At 41.9% G+C, this 19,696-nt stretch overlaps 1 protein-coding gene across 1 annotated transcript in view; it reads left to right on the top strand.

Annotated features, from left to right (window-relative positions):
- Positions 1–645: 645 nt before the first annotated feature.
- LOC118790345 (kinase non-catalytic C-lobe domain-containing protein 1) overlaps positions 646–19,696 on the top strand; it is a 33,683-nt gene continuing 14,632 nt past the window's right edge. Inside the window, exons 1-16 of the mRNA XM_036547255.1 lie at positions 646–750; positions 3,922–4,120; positions 7,519–7,577; positions 12,484–12,663; positions 13,214–13,298; positions 13,534–14,303; positions 14,623–14,737; positions 14,960–15,031; positions 15,781–15,842; positions 15,949–16,107; positions 16,740–16,817; positions 17,363–17,453; positions 17,666–17,858; positions 18,220–18,416; positions 18,487–18,978; positions 19,304–19,442. Of these exons, the coding sequence (XP_036403148.1) occupies positions 646–750; positions 3,922–4,120; positions 7,519–7,577; positions 12,484–12,663; positions 13,214–13,298; positions 13,534–14,303; positions 14,623–14,737; positions 14,960–15,031; positions 15,781–15,842; positions 15,949–16,107; positions 16,740–16,817; positions 17,363–17,453; positions 17,666–17,858; positions 18,220–18,416; positions 18,487–18,978; positions 19,304–19,442 (2,996 nt within the window). The remainder of the gene's footprint in view (positions 751–3,921; positions 4,121–7,518; positions 7,578–12,483; positions 12,664–13,213; positions 13,299–13,533; positions 14,304–14,622; positions 14,738–14,959; positions 15,032–15,780; positions 15,843–15,948; positions 16,108–16,739; positions 16,818–17,362; positions 17,454–17,665; positions 17,859–18,219; positions 18,417–18,486; positions 18,979–19,303; positions 19,443–19,696) is intronic.

Genomic DNA, 19,696 nt, shown 5'->3' on the forward strand with positions numbered 1-19,696 from the left:
ACACTACCATTTTTAGGGCTGCCTCCTTCAGCCGCAGCCGAAACGGAACTCTCCTGTGCTTCAGGTTGTTTGGGTGAGTGGGTCGTAAATGACAGCACAGAGAAGAGAGGAAACAACTGTACCCCAGTGCAAGTGCAGATAACTAGTCTGTGTCAGTTTTCTTGCCATATCGACGTGCTGTATCCTCGTAACGGGGAGGAGTTTATCACACCAGTTCAAAATAGTGTAGGTTGTTTCTGTGTGGAGGTGCGGCGGTCGTTGCCATGACAGCATATAGTTAGCAAACTCTTCGGTTGCCTTCAGTTATTTGCGATAGAAAAAAAAAACTGATTTATGTCGTCGGTTTCACTATTATCGAACCAAAAGGGCGTGTATTGTGCGCGTTGAATACCGCAGTGCTGCTAATGTCTCGTGGAATGCCGCAGAATATGGGTCCGACGTAGAATGTTCTAAAAAGTATTTCTCTGTTGATGTTCGGTTCATCCGCTCAAGCATCTAATCTGTCCCGACTCATTTCAGTGTTGCTAGGAAAACGGCACGGGCGAAAAGTAGCTCTTTTGTTTTGCAGAAACGGTGACTCTGCACCATGGCAGTTTTGAAGGAGTACCTTCTATTCTGATTGAATGTGATCTAAATCTTAACATCATGGGGACTTTTGAAACTGCTGTGTCCACCTATTACGAGGAGGAAGAGGAGGACGAGGATGAATACTATGAATTTGAGCCTCTCCCTGCACTGTTGGAAGATGAGGTGAGACATTCAACTACTTAAGACTGCGTAGCCATCCTGTTAGTTGGCAAATAACAGGACAACTGTTGTTGTCATTTTAATTATTAGATCGTTGTTTATGTTTTGCCTGTATAAGTACAATAAATATGCGTATATGAAATTGAGTAACATTTCACAACACAGTTTTTGTGTACATACACACATATACATTACATAATAGACAACAGCAACTGCGAAGGAATGTGGCACCAATTTGTTTTGCACATGTATCTTAGATTTACATAGTATTTCCTTCATCCTGTAGTTTATAGAATCTATTGGGTGACATGTTGCAGCTGTGTAATGCTATTTGCTGTGGTATATAAGAGTCTGAAGCACTTTAGGCTTCACTGGGCTTTAGTGACCTGGTTTTTATTGACTTAAGAAGATATGTTATTGTCTGTAGTATCATATCAATGCACAAACATAATTACCACCATGCTGACCAAAGGTAATACAATAGCCTGCGTAAATTCTTGACCAATATGCTCAACGACATTGTTTCACTATAACCCATTACAAGGTAACATGAAAAAGATGAACTCTGTCAGGATACTCCTCTGGTAAAAGATTACACTGATTTTGACCTGACTGTGCTAGTTAAATATTGATGAGGGACACGCATTATAAAATATGATTAATCTGATTGGCCCAGATTGAACTGGATCCAGCCACTCACAGCTGTTTACAAAAGTAGCTGTGATGCAGAGTTGCCTCTATGGGAAGAAACCTCACCAATCTGAAAGGGAATGTCAGTGGTCATTGGTCGTTTGTTATCACACAGACAAGTATGAACATGTGTATATCTAAGTCCCTCATGGTAAAAATGCATTGATTTTTAGTCATAACTGGCTGGATAGAGTTCCCAAGCACCAATATAACAATATGTTTGTGCCTGTCACATTCCACTAATGCCCCATGCAAAGCGCAAAGTACAGTACAAGTCACAGAGGGTGTGTCTGGTGACTGTCCAGCTTTGGTCTTACTTGTAGCTCTCTATAGAATTAATAGGTATAGTGTGTTACTGTGTGTGGCCTTTAGATGTGTTATCCATGTTTCCAGCTGGGTGTAGCTTTCTGAACAGCTACAATGGCCGTTTTTAAAAACATCTTGGAATATGGTTCTGAGGTATGTTTATTGAAGGCTGTAATGTTGTACATCTTGAGCTGATCAATTAGGTCATAAGAGCTTAAACAGTGCAGAAGAGAATGGTGATAGAAGGTACTTGAAGTCCTGTGAGTAATCACTTATATCCTCAATAACTCATTTACTCACTCTCTGTCACTGGCTTACTCACTCACTTACTCACTTGTTCGCACACATTAGCTCTCACTTTCACCCACTCAGTCAGACACTCACTCTAACTCACTCTCTTCATTTCTTTGTCTCAGTTTGGGTCCTGTTTCAGGGAAAGTGCAGACACGTTGGAGCCCATAGAGTGAAAAGGAAAGTTATGTAGGCCGCCACATTTTCTAGCAGAAGGCAAGAAGCTCCATTTTTCTGCCGCTCTCTCAGGGGAATACGTCAGTCTATTTATGGATCTGTGCAGCTGCTTAAAGTGGCATTACAGTGGCAGTCTTTGGGTCTGTGAGCATGTCTGATCAGAAGACTAGAATCAGAGTGATTGCAGGTCTGTCAGTGTGCCTGTACCGTAGGCTGGACAGAATCAGAGCAGTGTTCAGGTCTGTGGGCGTGCCTAATGAAGAGACTTTATAGAATTAGAACAGTGTTCAGGCCTGTGAGTTTGCCTGATCTGGAGACTGCACAGAATAGGCAGAGCTAGAGTGTGAGTCAAGAGTGTGAGTGTGCCTGTTTTGAGGAATGGACGGAACCAGAGTAGCGTTCAACCTGGAAAGCTTTACAGAATCAGACCAGTGTTCATGTCAGTGAGTGTGCGGAATTTCAAGACTGTACAGAATCAGAGCAGTTTTCCTTTGTGAGCTGCCAGTCCCTATACTCCGACGAACTCAGAGGCTAGACCCACAAACAGGGAGTGACATACAAGCACATCAGCAGCATCTCTGGACGCAGCACTGAGGCCTTTTCCTGGCAGGGAACTGTGCCCAGCTGTTTCCTATTCAGACCCTCTCCGAGTGGAGATAAAGATGTCATCAAGCAAGGCACAATAAGCTTCTGTTGGGCTATGAAGAGCCCTCATGTTAAAGCATGAGTTGTAGCATTGAACTGCAGTTAATCAAATCGTTTCAGAAATGAGTCTCTTTTTTGGCTGCAGTTGGAGGAAGCAGCTCTTGACACAGTTAAATCCCTCCCCCTCTCCTACTGAGTATCTCCCCATGTGTGGTGAATGTCTTTAACAAAGTGTACCACTAGAGGGCCAAAAGACAAGTAGTCACAGTCAGTATGAATCGTGTTGTTTTCTTTGTGTTTCTGAGTGTCTGTTGCGGGGAGTGGAGAGAGTGAAAAGGCATGTGGTGTGGACAGATTGCTTATTGACATGTGGTTTAAGCCTCCCCCTCCCTCCCTAGCAGTAGATTCAACTCTTCTGTAAGGCAGTGTTGTGTATAAAAAAAAAAAATAGGACATCCAAAGTTTAGAAGTACCACTGAAACCAGGTATTTGTGATTCAATAAATGAGGAAAGCATTGCTCATGTTTAATAATGGGTTGAGTATGTTTGATGGTGGAAATCTGTGCGTGTGTGGGGGGGAGGTCAGTGTTGGCATATGAATGGGATTCCTGTCTGTTGATTCAGTCAGGACAAAGCCGCATCTGTGATCCTCTGTGCCATCAAATGTCAGCGAAATCCAGATGCTCAGCAAAAAGGCTCCCTTTTTTATTTGTCCACAAAGGAAATACCAAGATCTTCACTTACTTATACCAGTGCTTATGCAGTTCCTGCCACATGCATAATAAGGCATTCCATGATAATGTGCGTCTTAGTGCGCCTTACAACAGTGAAAAATTACAGCTCAGTGTGAATGCTTAGGAGTATAGAAAAACATTTGGTCTGTTAAAAGGGTATTTGATGCTTTTTAATGTCTGAAGAGCAAATATTATAATGTATAACTGATGTACATAAGGTTATGTGTCTGTGTCTGTGTTTGTGTGTGTGTGTGCGCGTGTGCGCGCGCACGCCTGTGCTCTGTGTTTGTATGTATGATCGTACCTGTGTGTTTGTGTGTTTGTGGAATAGGAGAACGTCTCCTTGGCAGACATCCTCTCCTTGCGGGACAGCTGCCTGTCAGAGCAGGAGGTGTGGGCAGTGTGCCTCGAGTGTGTCCTGGCTCTGCAGAGCATTGCCCACTCGCCCCTCTTCCACACTCTCTGCATCACCCCCGACACCCTCGCCTTCAACGCTCATGGCAACGTCAGCTTCATGGAGCAGCTCAGTGGTGAGTCAGCATTCTCACCTCCATCTTTCTCTCCGTCTCTGTCCTGTCAACTGGTCCGCTGGTGAGCCAGTTTTCTCTCCGCCCTATCGGCTGCTTCGCCGGCAAGCCAGCACTCTGTCTGTCCTATCGGATGCTTCACCGCTGAGCCAGCACTGTCTGCCCTATGAGCTGCCTCGCTGGTGAGCCAGCACTCTGTCTGTCCTATCGGATGCTTCACCGCTGAGCCAGCACTGTCTGCCCTATGAGCTGCCTCGCTGGTGAGCCAGCACTCTGTCTGTCCTATCAGCTGCTTCACCACTGAGCCAGCAGTCTCTCTCTTTGGCTCTGTCTTTCTCTCTCTCTCTCCCTTTCAGAATTTCTACTCTCTCTGCTTCTCTTTCTCCCCCTTTCTCTGCTCAGCGACTCTTCAGAGTTGCGAACGGAAAATGCTTGCATTTGCAAAAGATGTTTGCGTTTGCAGTTTTAAGTGCTGCCTACTCTTATAAATGGGATACATCTGTGTGATTTGGCTCCAGATTTCAGCCCTTTGCTCACTGGGAATCAAAGCATCAGCATGTCATATCACATCACTCAAAAGCAGGCTGCTGTGTCACACAAAGTCACTCAGAATAAGTGAAAAATGTACCCTGCCAGTACACCGTGGTTCCCTGCTCCTTGAATTAAATTTGTCTGTCTGCTTCAGACTGGGGTTATGTCATGGCTACATGACTGTCAGTCGGCAAAGAGCCTACAGTCACAAATCCCCCCCGTCCCGTCTCCCGACGACCCCACCACACACACACACACATACACACACACACACACACACACACACACACACATACACATACAGAGAAAATTCAGCAACAAATTCAGCAACATAAGCAATTGATAATGTGATTCCACACTCCGTGTGGAACGCCCTCCTACACGATTGCACACATTGTCTTTTTTTCCCTTTTTTCACCCAATACAAATAAACATTTGCTTAAGCAGCATGAAGTCTTACTCAAGAGCGACCCATCTGTGGTGTGAAACTATACCCATGTGTGAAACCACACTTCACTCTGCTGCATGTCATGGGTCTTCAAACAGCGTGTATACAATTGCAGTGAATAAAGAGAGGGAAAAAGAATTACAAAAGAATTTTCTTTGTAATAATTCTTTTATTTGGACATGCCATGACCCTTAATGTCAAGGTAATTAGTGGCGCGATCAAATAAACCCAAGGAAGCTGATTTCATGTTTCCTACCAGACACAAAACATTATAACTTAAGTCAAAGTCAAATAATTTGATAACTTCATGCCTGAAAATTCCATTATACTGCAAACAATTGCAAACAGCTGTCAAAGGATTAACACCGCAGCATCTGCATATGCTTACAATAAGGGTGTATTGTGATATCTTAAGTCCCATCTCTTTGTTTTGTCATGCCATCTCAGAAGAATTGGCACCTGCGGTTAAATTTGCCGACACAAGCACCTGGCTCCTGGCGTTCACATCTGGAAAGGCTGTGTGTCTATAAAATATTAATTAAAGCATGCATATTAATAGGTACTTGCAGTCATAAAGTATACTTTTTATGATACAAAAACAAGACAAAAGGCATAAATAAAACATGCAGTATATAAAAAATCTGAAATATTATCAGCATTTCTTTTTTATTTTGTCATGAGTGCAAATTCTGCATATTTAACAGTGTGGCTAAAATTATTCAGAAAGTCACACACACAATGTTGTCTTCCTCTCCCCTTCTCCCAGTTGTGCCTCTCTAACGTTTTCCGTCCACCTATTTAAGCTCATCTTTGTTTTCACATACAGCATGCATCTTCATTGCTGCCTGTTAAGGCTTCATTTCCTCAGAGCTGTAATAACCTTGAGGAGTTCCTCTGGGCTGAAGGAGAACTTAATGAATGCTGTAGAGATGCGCCCAAGCAGGCCTGACCCATTTTACTTTCAGAAGGTCTTTGTTGTAAAATCAGAATAACCAATGCGATCCTGCCCTGTGCTGGGTGCTGAGCCTGCCCTACTTAAGACAAGCAATGCGGCACTAAGGTCCTGAGGATGGCACTCAAGTTTCCTGGAAAGTATTCCGAATTTTAAAAGTATTCAGAAGGATTTACTACAGTAAATTGCTAGGAGTAAAGTTAATATGATCTGCAGAGTCCACATTCAGGGAAAATTGAATGAAGGCCCATCAGAAGGAACAACCCAGGTCAGAGGTGTTGTACTGAAAAGACAGTTTTGTAACATTGTGCCAAATTTACATGCAGCGGAATTATATTGATATTTTATTCATTTATTTATAATGGAAACATACAATGGAGAATAATAGAGATGAAGTCAGTTAATATTACATCAGTTAGCATCACAACCCTCTAAATGTCACTTTTTTCACAACCTTTTTCCATTGCTTTGAATGTTGAATGACTCTTTTGATAAGATGTGGAAACCCAATTTTTGTTGCCTTCAGAGTAGCCAGTTATAGCTTTATCACTTTTTGTGTGAATACTTTTGAAAATAATTGTTTTAAATACCACACTGTGAATTATTGATTGATTGTTTTCCAGTAACCCTGGAGTTGAGTATTGAGAGTAGTTGTACCAGGTACAAATGTTGCTGTTTCGGTACAATACCTGGTGAAAGAGCTTCAGCGTCCTGTATTTCTAAGGTTATTTGGCTAGCTGAATATTAACCTTGTTTTTTGAGTCATTTTGATTTTTTAATTACAGACTGCATAGGCGAGGGTGCTGTCTTGTTTATTGTTAGTTAGCAACCCTAGCAATGCATATACAGTAATGTTTTATGAACTGTTCTGTGATTTGATCCTTTAAATTGCTAGAATCATAAAAATAAACATAATTTTGAGAAACACTGTATAACCACTGAAGTACTTTTGAAGTACTGTGTTGTTTGTTAATATCCGGTGGCATTATATCAATGGTCAAACACAAGATGGGATTACTAAAACAATGAAACAAGAAATAAATTGGCATTCGATACTGTAATAGTAGTACAGCATAGCAAATTCATTTTAATTAGTTTTCCTTATTTAACATTAAAAGGCTTAAATATGCATGAATAATGTACGGCTCTTTGTTCTCCTGCATGGTGCTGCTATTGGATATTATCAGAAGATGGATAAAATCACACTCTATGCTTCAAATCATATATGTGCTTAACATACCAATGGTTATATTAAACAGGTTACACTTTGTGTTTGTCATAATAATGCCTGGGCAGGAAACTCTGTGGCTTAGTAGCTATGTTTAAAAAATTACATTGTGTTTGCTCACAATTTTCTCTTGGTGCCCTCATGTGTGAATGCATGTATGTGTGCCTGTGTTTGTAATACTCTTTTAAACACTCATTAAATGTAGCACCTCATGTCTGTTCTGTGCTCTTTTCTTCCTCCAGATGATCCAGAAGGTTCTTTCATGCCCCCAGAGTTTGATAGGACGGGTAACACCTTTGAGGTGAGTGCGCTCATTCGTTATTACCTCTGGCGAAAAAGGGAAATAAATGAAAGGATACCCCTTGTGGCAAGTTTACTCATCTCTGATGCGTAATGGTTATGTCATTTTAAAATGGCCGATGATTCAATGTTTGGTTTTAATACGTGAGATATGAAGACTCTCTTATGGAAGAAGATTGAATTGAATCCCCCTCAGGTGACTTGTGAAGTTATAGTCATGCATTGTAATTAAAAAAGCTTACTTTTTTTTAACATGTTTTTCTTTTATAGCATGATTTGTGTCCTTATTTAGTCATTAGTATAAATAAATATGGAAGACACTGTATGTAGTATGTTCTGAGTTTTTACTGTACAGTGTTATGTTTATTATGAAGGTTAAAAATGCACAAAGAAATATTATTATCCTGCTCACATTGGTTCCATATTGTGTGTGATCTACCCCCAAAGGCCTCTACAAGTCTGTCAGATTTCATGGCATTTTGGTACACCTTGAGTAATTTATAGCCATTTTACACAGTGTAAGAAAGAAAAGGGGGGAAAATCTCCTTTGTAGGGATATGGTGCCTCACAATATCGGTACCTGGCCTCCTAATTATAATTATGAGAATATTGTTCAAAATTTAAGAACTAGAAGACACAGCTTTGCATTCTACCAAGGTTTCGAATCTATCAGCACGAAACAAGATATTGTTTGGCATTTGTTTTGGGGGCTTATAAATAAAGTGCCGTGCAGTGCAGCAGAGATCTGGGAGTTATTGACATTTTGTTTGATGAACATTGTGCCTACCTGCTGCAAATTAGTCGGCATTTCATTTAACGGAAATCGATATCACATAACCTGCATTTCAGAACAAACATGCTGAAAAATCAATGGGGCCTAAATCGTCTTCATGGGCCAGTGAGAGGAGACGCCAGACTCTCACTTTCTGAATCAGGAAAATAGCACTCTTTCCCTCTACACTGCAGCTGACCTGTGTTTCAAGAACAGTACCAAGATACCATACCAACAATAGCCAGATTTCAGGCTCAGTACTTAACAATGACATTTCTATCCCTCTCATTACTGAAGTTTCTGGCAGCATTCTCTGTGCCTCCCTCCCTCCCTTCCTCTTTCTCTCTCTCTCTCTCTCTCTCTCTCTCTCTCTCTCTGTCTCGGTCGGTCTCTCTCTCTCTCTCTCTCTCTTTCTGTTTTGGCTTCTCCCCAAACTGACGGCATCGTGAATTGATTTTGTCTTTGACTGGACGTATCTGCTGTCCTACTGGTAGTATGCTCATAGCTTTGTGCTCGTACATGTGTTTTTGCTTCACCTCTTTCGATTGTTTGGTTTTGTTCTTTCCAAATGAATGATTGTTCATGTTCAACTGCTAGGACTCTCTGAAAGGACGTTCAGCCGTGCAGTCTTTTTTGTTTAAAGGGACAGAATTAGTGAAGTGATTTTATACTCTGTTTCTGGGAGTGATGTCTGTATGGTGCAAGGAAGGCTTCCCCCACACTCCTTGACGACAGATGACTCCTGCCCCTCTCTGAACGGAGGAGACAGGACACTGACTAGCAGTCGTAGGAGCCAAGGTCTTGGCTGATTAATGACACTCTGATTTAGTTGTTTCCATTCTTATGCTGATTTACGTAACATCTCAGCAACTACGTAAGCCAGTTTAACACCTCTTTACTTATTCATTTATTTTATTTAAGTTTTTACATTTTTAAAAGAGGTAAATAAAGTGGAGTATAATAACTGTTTTCAGAATAGTTCTCTTAGCAGAGCAAGACAACATAGGTGGTAATTAGATAAAGGTTAATTTCATATACTTTGTTTCGCTCAGAGTCACAAATATACAGAATAGCTTGCCAAGATTTATAGTGGAAGCAGAGACACACAGAGTGTGAGGAGGAAGATGAGGCTTGACACAGTCTTTGATACCCTCTAGACAAAATGATGAGCCTAAGTGGACCAAATAGTTTTATTCTATATTTGTTTTGCTCTTGTTCTATATGTTCTATTTTTAAGCAAAGCTCCCAAATGTGATGGAATGCTAGACATGTATTAGAATTGCGCCTGCCTGTTCATTTATGCTCTACAGCGCTGTCATTGTCAGGTCTGACATAGAAGTGTGGAATTCCCAAATCTGATTAGACTATAGTTACTTTTGTCGCTGGATGGGTTGTTGTTTCTCTGTTGCTGACTTGAAGCTAACTGTTTTGTGAAATAGCTCTGCGTTTGGGTGGACAGCGCAGCTATAGCATAGTTCTGCACTGAAAAGTTTTGAGTCTCTCGACTCAACACATTTTGATCTCTCTCCTTTTGACCTTTTTTTCACCCCCTCATCTCTCAGTAGCACACAGAGTCCTAGAGACATGTGAGCATGTGACAGACAGTCTTTACAAAAACTTCTCAGGTTGCTGTGTCTATTGTCATCGTCTCTGTTTTGATTATTGTTACTATGGTATATCGGGTAAACTAAACTGCGGTGACGGAGGAATAATTCCTCATTTGTCAGATGAGGCCAGGACTGGATCGGTTGTCAGATATGATGAATCTCGCCACGCTGGTTTCCGGGGACTGCCGCCCTTGTCTGAGCCCAGGCTGGTATTGCTTTATTGACGACTTAATGGCTTGATAAATGGCTTTTCGCTGAAGGCGTGCCAATGTAGCCGGACTCACACCAACAGTACACTTAGACCCAGAGAGCATTTGAATTTGGCCTCAGCTACAATATCGCTGCTTAGTAATGGGTTTTCTATTTGCAGAACTTTAGACTTCATAATTGAGATGTTCATGATTACATTCAGAGTTAGCCCAAAGTTTCCCCAGTGGTGGTTCAGAATGCTGTAACATATTTTGTTTCTTTTGGCATGTCTTATTTGCTACTTTGTTAGAATTTGACACTGCATAATTTTAAGATCACGTTTTTTGAAAGTGCTGTTGTATGTGATGCAGAGATGAAAGCCCCTGGGGAATAGCAACAGAGAAAAAGCAGAAACTGTAAATTCTGTCTATACCAGTGCCAAATCCCTGGTAAAGCACATTATCATTAACAGAGGGAATACAGATTTCTGTCGCCCTGATAATGTATACTGTATTGTAGGTTTTTTTTAATTCTTTAAGTTCACAGTCATTCACATAAGGGGTGTGCATAGAAAATCATTTTGGGACAATGCTTTCATAAAGAGTGATTTTTGGTTGCAGCTGTTTGGTTTCACCTACTGCTTGAAAAATCAGCAAAAAAAAAATTACTTCCAGTGACAACCTTGTGAAATGAAGTGTAATAGTGTGCACACCAGTTTCATCAGTGGAGAGCCCAAGAATCGCCTGCCTCTTAAAAAGTGAAGCTCTGGTTAAGTGTATGATCACCACTCATGCACACTTAGGTGGGACCAGGATGTCCTGGACAGAAACTGCTCACACTAACCAAAAAAAAGTTTGGTAAACAATTTCTATCTCTGTTGAATCATGTGACGATAGAAGAAGGTTCTCTTTCTCTGTCTTTTTGTCCCTCTCTCCATCTCTTTCCCTTTCTCTGCTGATTCATCTACTTCTATAAAGTGTGTTTTTAATGAGGTGGTTTCAGTGAGTGAGAGAGCTTCTTTGGCTGGGGACAGTAAATGAGCTGCAGAGCCATTTTAAGGCCAAACAGAGCAATGATATATGCAGGGGGAGGTAATGGATGACTGTGACCATTATACAGAGCGAGGCCTCAAGCTCCTATTCGCCTGCCAGCGTTACTCATGTCAGGCAACACAAGCCATTGTGTGCAGCTGACAACAGGCTGACCAAACTCATCATCGCTGAACTGCAAAGGTTACAGTAAAGGTAATACTCAATTAAAATTGGATATTCCAATTCTCGTCATTGAACAATTGGGCAGCCTTCATCTTTTTTTGAAAGCTTTTCAGAACGGGTTGCCAGGTGGAGTTTTAGTTTTTCCCCTCCACACAGATGATGCATCAAATGAGATGGATCTGAAACGGTGGTGTGAAATTGGCAAAGCGATCCAAACAGTAATGATTTCAGTATCACGCTTGCTGAGGCACCAGCTGGGTCAGGCTCTGCGTGACTCATTCTATCAGCCCAGCCTTCTGAACATCTAGTCTTCTTGTTTCTGCGATAACGACCAGGCAGAAATATCTGCAGCTCTGCGTTGTTTGTATTTTTCTCCTGCTTCAATGGCTGCATGCTCCACCAGACTTGTATTTATGCATCACATTTTACACTTCACATTTCGGCGCGGCCACAAAAACTGTGAAATGGCAAAAAATGAGATAGTTCCAAATTTTAACAACATTGCATGAAATTACCAACAGACAGCAACCATAAAAAATTCCTGTCTGCAGATTGCACTGGTGTATTAGTGGTGACCTCTGGAAAAACACATAGAGGCATCCAGGTGTATCAGTAATCACCCATCCCTTTTTTTACTGCCCACTGAACAGGCTCATATCACACCTTTGTATATTTTCTGTCACCGACCTTGAAAGATTCTTTATTGGCTTAGTGAACACCTTTATGCAAGCTGACTTGCATAACTAACATAGCGAACATTTATACCACTGAATACTTTTCTGAAGTTGGTTGAGTAAAGAGCTTAGCTCAAGGTTCAGCAGCAGCACTCCACCCAGGAATTAAGCTGCACTTTTGGCTACAAGCCTCAGTCTCTGACCCTTGTCCTTCCACTGCGTAAGGTTCTCTGAAGGTATGTGTGATTATGGCGTGATTACCATCCTGTCTGCCTTACTGACCTTCTGCAGCGTGTAGACCCATCGCAGATCCTGTATCGATGCCAGGTCATCCCCTGACATTCTCACAACATTGCTGTGACGTAGTAGCCAAATTGTCACTGTCTTTATTCTGTAAAAATGTTGTGCTGCGGTTGTTGGAAAATGCAGGTCTCATGTTCTTCTCTCACAGGGGCATGTATATTCTTTGGGCTCCACCCTGGCTGCTGCACTGGACTTCGTCATCGAGCCTGAGCTGGAACCGGAACTGGGCCCGGAAGCTAGACGTCTGCTAGACCAGATGCAGCAGGAGAGACCGGAAGACCGACCTAGTCTCCAGGCAAGGAGCCTCTCTGCCTCTGCCCTAATAACTGCAAAACAACCATCAGTCCTTAGCAGAGCCCATAGCACAGAATCCATAATACTAAGGATTCTATAAAATGTTTCAAAGACAGTTATATTGTGGTAAGGAGTCCATGAGAAAAACAACATTTTAAGGACTCCACTGCGGAATCTGTGGTAAGGTCTTTATGGTAAGGAAGCTATGCTAAAGTCTTGATGTTGAGGATGTTCTGTTTAGCACTCAGAGTGGAAACATACTATGAGGACCCTATCTTACCTTCTATTTATATCAACTCCTCATTTAATGCCCCTAATGCAGTGAGGAAGAAAGAATACTGTTTAGATTGCATGCCCTTAAAATATGAAAATAAAGCTATTTTTAAGCATTAAAGATGGTTAAATCTGACAGGAGCTCAGAGGCTAAATGAATAATCATGTGAAAATAATGAATGCATTTCACAGAAATCAGGGACTGCCTGAGATCAGCTGAACACAGGGCTGCTTCAGACTGGAGGGGCACTCCCTCACGTACCACTGTCTGTCCACAGGACATCCTAGACCTAGGGAAGGGCCAGCTACAGGATGTATCCTCCACCAGGGTGTGTCGAAAGCTGTCCGCTATAGGGAGACGAGTCCTGTCGATCGAGTCTGTTGGAGCTTTTTATGGTACGGACAGAGCAATTCCTCTTCCCCCCCCCGTCTCCTTTTCTCTTTCTGTTTGTGTTGTCTCACTCTCTTTCTCTTGACCTTTGCTTCTTTCGCTTTTCTTTGTATCTCTGTGTTTGTAGACGTTAAAGAAAAACACCAATGTTAGCATAATCAAATGACCGTTGAGATTGCTCTGGCCCTGAAATTCACGCCATAATAAAAAAGTGAGGAGGACATCTTTTCAAATTCACAGATGAACCTGTAAGTGCCTGGGGAGTTCAGGAGCAGCTGCAAAAGGCCAGGCGGCAGTCCTTTGAACGCAGCCTCCTCAATGGGTCATCCAGCTCAGAGGACATCGTGAGCATTTGCAAAAATCACAAAGCGGATTCCTTGGGAGGAGATGCAGAATATGCACAGAACATGCTTGAAGGCAGGGACGTCTCACTCTGCGCAGACACAGGCATGAGCGAGGAGGGGGTACAGACTCACAGAGAGGAGGACTTGTTCCAACTGCAGTCAGACAGCAGGTCACAGGGCAGCTCCCCGGTCCGGAGACCTCCGGGGAGGTCCGGGAGGCCCAGGGGCGTGCTAAACCGTTCCAGCTCTGTCCCGGACTCTAACAATCCCCCTGCCCTTGTGCCCCTCCATGTAAACAGGAACACACCTCTGCACAACCTTACAGAGATAGGAGCCGAGGATAACAAGGTTGACACAATGTTGAGGACTCCAGGGCTTCACAACAGCGACCACGACCTGTCTGCTCAGCGTTGCAGCTCCATCGGGAATGATGGAACGGTGGAGTTCCTGCAGTGCTCTCTAGACAGGAACAGAAACTTCGCTCAGGTGTCTGGCCACAGTGAGTGGGGCCCTGAGGAAGATTCAGGGCAGGAGCCTGAGGTGGGCCCTCACTACGGGGTCCAGAATCACAAAGCTTCTGCCAAATCTGTGAGCAACAGCATGTACAGTCCTGGCAATCACATGACCAAAAGCATGCTGTGTCTGAAGGAGGAGTCTCAAGATGAAGTGAGTCACTTTAAATGCAAAGCAATTAGCCCCTCTTATGTAATTAATCAGCCACACCACTGGGCAGGTCCAGGTGATGGCCCTGTCTCATGGGGGCTCATTTTGGGTGTTCTAGACTGGAATTTTGAAGGAAATCAAAAAGTTTGCACTTATCAGCACATTCATGAGTCAATGAGCTGAGTGAAAAGAATATTGAAATCCATGAAATGAAATAAAAATGGAATAGTAATCCTGGTTTGAGTGCAGGTGAAGGATTTTTAAATTTTTCTTTGAACTTGCTTTTGTGGAGTGTTAGATTTGACCCGTGTCTTTCCCCCAGTGGATCTCTCTGAGGGAGCTGCTCTGTCGGTGCGGTCGGCCGTTAACAGTGAATGAGCTGTGGGCCCTGTGTCACACCTGCCTCTCCACCTTGCAAACCTACATTGACTTCCCAGGTGGGGCAGCTGCATCCTGTTTATATTCTTACTTCTCACTGCATTCAGATTCCACTGTAAAACCAGTCATTTATCAGCCTTGCTAAGTCAGGGTCATTGAGATCCATTGGAAAACAACACTAAACTCACTGTTTGTATTCTACTACAGACAGTGAAACTGATGGCATTATGAAGAATTTGCCTCCCACTGTCTTCTTGCTGTTGTTTTCTGTCTTTTTATAGCATATTTATGCCTGGACTCTGTGTATATCGGCTGTGAAGGAGAGATGCTGTTTCTGAAACCCAAGAACACAGGTACAGTCATGACCATGTATTGCCCCAATCAGGGCAGTGTAGAGCTAATTAACATATACTGTGTCAGTTTGTGCTGTATACTGGTATCGCACGCTGATTCAGTCATTAGTGTGTACTTGCATTATTATATTGCATTAATATGATGTATTGTACTGATACAGCTGTTACCATACACAAGTCCATTAATTGAATACTGATGTAACCACAAATCTAAACTTTCCATATTACATGCCAGTATGTCATTATTACAAAAATGTGCATGTTAATTACTTGTTTATTGTATTGTCATATTACATGAAATTTGTTTGTTTGTTATGTTGGGAAGACAGCCCCCATTTACTCATAAATGTCTTGTTGGTACAGTGCAGTATTACAGATTTCCTCAGTCACAAGAATCTCAAGAATGTCAAAATGGTGGGAGTCCCCTGTATACTAGTCCTGCTGCTGGAACTGATAACTGATTAGTATATTGGTACAGGCAGTGCTTCAGATTTGTCCACTCATTCTTGTTTTGGCCTAAAGAAACAATTCAGTTCCAACACTCTCTTACACTCTCTTAAATAACCCACGCTACATGTCACAAAATCTTTAAGGATGTTACCAGCTGTTTGTTCTCTCATCTTTAACTGCTGTTATTTTGAGTAGCAGAATGCTTATCAGCACACCTTTGGTCAAAAAGCTACATTGAATAGACAATTTGTTCTGCTGTAGGTGTCATCTAACATCCTCTGCTTTCTCTATCTTCACAGGATCTTGTGATCCATTTTATTTGGCACCGGAGTTTCAGGATCATGGAATTGTAACTGAAAAGGTTTGTTTCATATGGAAATGCGTAAGCATATTTTTCCCAAAAAAATGTACATTTTCTCATAAAGTGACCCCCTTTTAAAGTATATCTGTATGAATATCTTTTATAGGTCTGTATTTATGGAGTGGCTGCCATTCTTTGGGCCACTGCCAAGTTCAATTTGTCACCTCATCAGAAATTAGCAATGCCGCGAAAACTGAAGAGGCTGCTGCTGGAAATGGCTAAAAGAACCCCTCTGGAGAGACCCTCAATTGTGATGGCAAAAAAGGTACAGTTTACACCCTCTCCGATTTGTTTTCTCAGAGAAAATTAAAGCTTTTATTGGACCAATTGAATAGATGAAACAAATAACAAATAAAACAGACAACAGATCTTCGTTTGACATTTCCATGTTTAATCTGCTGTAAATTAGTCTTTAGGGAACAGTGCTGTTAGCATCGGTGTTCCAACTAATTGCACAAGTAAAGGTGATTTGGTTCATAATATTCATTAAAACCCTTCAAATCAGTTATACAGGATGGTACTCAGCTTCATTCATTAGGGGTAATTATTTGTTTCGCAGGTTTCAATATTTTTTTTTTTCATCACATTCTTCTTATAGCTTCCCCTTGAACACATCTAGGGCAGCTGTGTCAATTCATATCAATTATTTGTTCTGTTAATTGTTCTAAGCCTCATTGAACAGGTGATTGAACAGTAAAGGGGTTATTTCACAGTCCTACTGTCACGAGACTGCTGTGATTATGTTTCATTTGAAATGGAGTACTATTTCTCCGCTAATCCCACACACCTTCATACAGAAACTGCCAGTTTGGTTAAGGATGTTTCTCTTAATTCTAAATATCTACAGGGACTGATGAATTTAAAGATAACAGTAACATCTCTGTTCTCACCACACAGAGTTGTAGAGAGTTCCTGTCACGCCAGGGGACCAGTGCAGAGGTTGTATGGTCAAAGCTGATCCACAGAGCTCACAAGGTTGTCCTTTGTGTTCTTTTCATCATTTTAATTATTTTTGTTTAAAGCATTCATACACATTTTACTGCTACACCTTCACATTTTTCTCACATTGTTCACTATTTATTACTAGACTTAAGAGCTATGTGAACGTGAATAAGACAGTATTTTCTGTAAAACTATCATTTGAATGTTATCCAAGTATTATTGTTTTGAAAATAATCATATGTTAGTGTAAAATCTGAAATTATTGGTTCGTTTTGTAAAAAGTTTTAGAAGCTCTGTTTTTCGTCTGTTTGCTAAAGACTTTTGCAGTGTCTTCTTTGATTTCGTCTGAAATGTTTAGTGGTTAGCTCTGAATGACTGGCCTTTATGAAACCCCCTAGTTACAGTTTTGTTGGATTAGGTATTAGATTCATTTCCATTTCTAGTAAAATACTGCCCTCTTCAGTGAGAATGTAAGAATGTAAAGCTGTGTTTGAGATGCACTTTCTGACACTGTAGTGACATGTGTTGGAAGACACTGGGCGATGTTAAATATTTGGAATAATGCATTTTAATTTAAGTCACACCACAGAGAGTGGAATGCAGAAACTCAGAATGCTTTGGAAACTATGAAAATGGAAAATCATGAAGAGTCTTCCCACAACAAAATTGGTATGTTTTGTGCGTTTTGTTTTTTGTATGTTCTGCTTCAGATATACTAGTTTTATTATTGTGCGATTATGTGTAAAATCAAATATTAATAAAATAATATTAACACTAGTTGTGTATGTATGCATATCTCATGTATGTAACTGTTCCTGTTGTTGTCATTGTGGTCGTAGCTCTACGGTTTGTGCCTGACAGCACTGTTGTTGTTCATGCAGGGTTTGTTCCGTGCACGGGTGAAAATGGACTATCTCCTGTTCAGGGCCCTGTTCCCCATCATTACCCTATCACCACTGACGCCCAGCTCCCCGATGCGTTCACCTCCCCCGCCACCCACTTCACGCCGATCATCCTGACCCGGGACAGGGCCACAGAGGGTGGGAGTCTAACCCGGAACCCTGTGACTGGAGGGTAGGTTAAGGGCCAGCTCCCGTACTGAGAACAGGGCAGCAAGAGACTCGTGTTTTTACTGCAGTACACACATATAAATATGCATGTGTGTGTGTGTGTGTGTGTGTGTGTGCATGCAAATAAGCACACTGATGAACTGCAAATAAGCACACTGATGAACTCAAGGCTTGCACATCACCTGTAGCATCATTGTAAGAATATATAAAAAATATGAGTCAGCCTATTTATCCGGAAGGTGTCACTGCTGATGCAGCTCAGCATATTGCATCTGATGTGATCACATAGCTTTAGCAGGGAATAAGTCCACATGATGCAAATATTTCACTTTAAATGAAATTGTACCTCTGCATTTGTTTTGAAGGTCTGAACACAAGTTTGAAAGCACTGGTGACAGTCACCCAGACATCGTATTGAATAACACGCTGGCACAGGGGGTAGAGTTGGAGGAAGATGATGGCAGCCACTCCGTCACGCGAGAAAGCGACAGTTTACGGGATTGTTCGTCTACATCTTCCAGTGGCAAAACACTTGTGAACTCTCTTTCCCCCTCCCCCCCCCGTACACACTGACAGTGAGACAGAAAGCCTTCCTCCTCTCTGCGGCCCAGTGTCTTCCCTTTCCTCTGCAGTCTCATCCAGTCAGAACACAGGAACTTTTGGTAGCTTCCTCCTGAGGCAGGATCCCAGGACGGGCCTCCTGACTCTGTTTCCTGTGCAGATATCCATCCCAGAGCCGATCCCAGGCCTGGAGGCCGGCTTGCCCCCACTCTCCACCTCACTCCCAGGACAAAACCTCCAGGCCATGGGGAAGAATACTTCAGCTGTGATTCCCCAAGTGCCTGCAAATCCCAAGGACTGCACAGTTACAGATGCAGCAGAAGCAGTTCGAATTCCTCCACCTCAAAATGCCAACCTGTTTCCCGCTGGCTCCGGCAGGAAGCACAGTGACACCAAAGGAGGAAGTTTGGGAATGGAGGGAGGAGCTCAGGGAGGTTCAGCTGAACCTTCTCCAGCACAGAATCCCCAGATTCACCCCTCCTTACAGGGGGTCATTAAACTTCTCAGGGAGGAGTTTGCCTTCCAGGGCTACCTTGAGAATGGAATAGAGGATCGTGCAATGGGTAAATGCTGCATCCTCCTCCACTGAGTAACAAGAAGTGTAAAGAATAAGTTGTAAGGAAAGGCATTGTATTAACCACTCAGCTTATGTTAAGGTATAGAAATGAAAAATCATAGAAACAAATTAAAAGTTTTTTTTTAAGTTTTTAGCTTATTAGTTTCTAAATAACAGTTACTAAAGATTCACATAGCAAATGCTCAGTTAGAATTACTGAGAGAAATCCATTCTTTTATTTATTTCATTTTTAAAATAACATTATTTAATATTTTGGTAAATGAAAAGAACACTGCTATTTGACTTAATATGCCTTGTTTCTCTGCTACAAGGGGAGTATATATTTTGTTTAAGGGACCTGCAGCATGACACGTTTTGCCGAGCTGTGTCTGAAAAATTCTGTGACCTGTACTGGGATGAGGAGTTACTGGACGCTCTTTACCGTGTGGTCAACAAAAAGGAGAACTCTCTGTAAGTATGGCTGTTTTGGTGTTCGATTAATCATCAAAAATAAACGGATGGAAATTTAACTTAACCTATTAGATTGGCATAATAATATGGTGTCAAAATATATTTGTGGCAATAAGTAAATGTGATGTAAATAGCAGAGAACAGCAGATAATTATAATCAATTCTCCTCTCCACCCCCCACCCCCCCAAAAAAACTGTCATGACTTCTTGCATATTTGAATACAAACATTACAACACTTTGAACACATTGAAAG

Source organism: Megalops cyprinoides, chromosome 15 (genome assembly GCF_013368585.1).
Source record: "Megalops cyprinoides isolate fMegCyp1 chromosome 15, fMegCyp1.pri, whole genome shotgun sequence".
In the NCBI taxonomy this organism is placed as follows: domain Eukaryota; kingdom Metazoa; phylum Chordata; class Actinopteri; order Elopiformes; family Megalopidae; genus Megalops; species Megalops cyprinoides.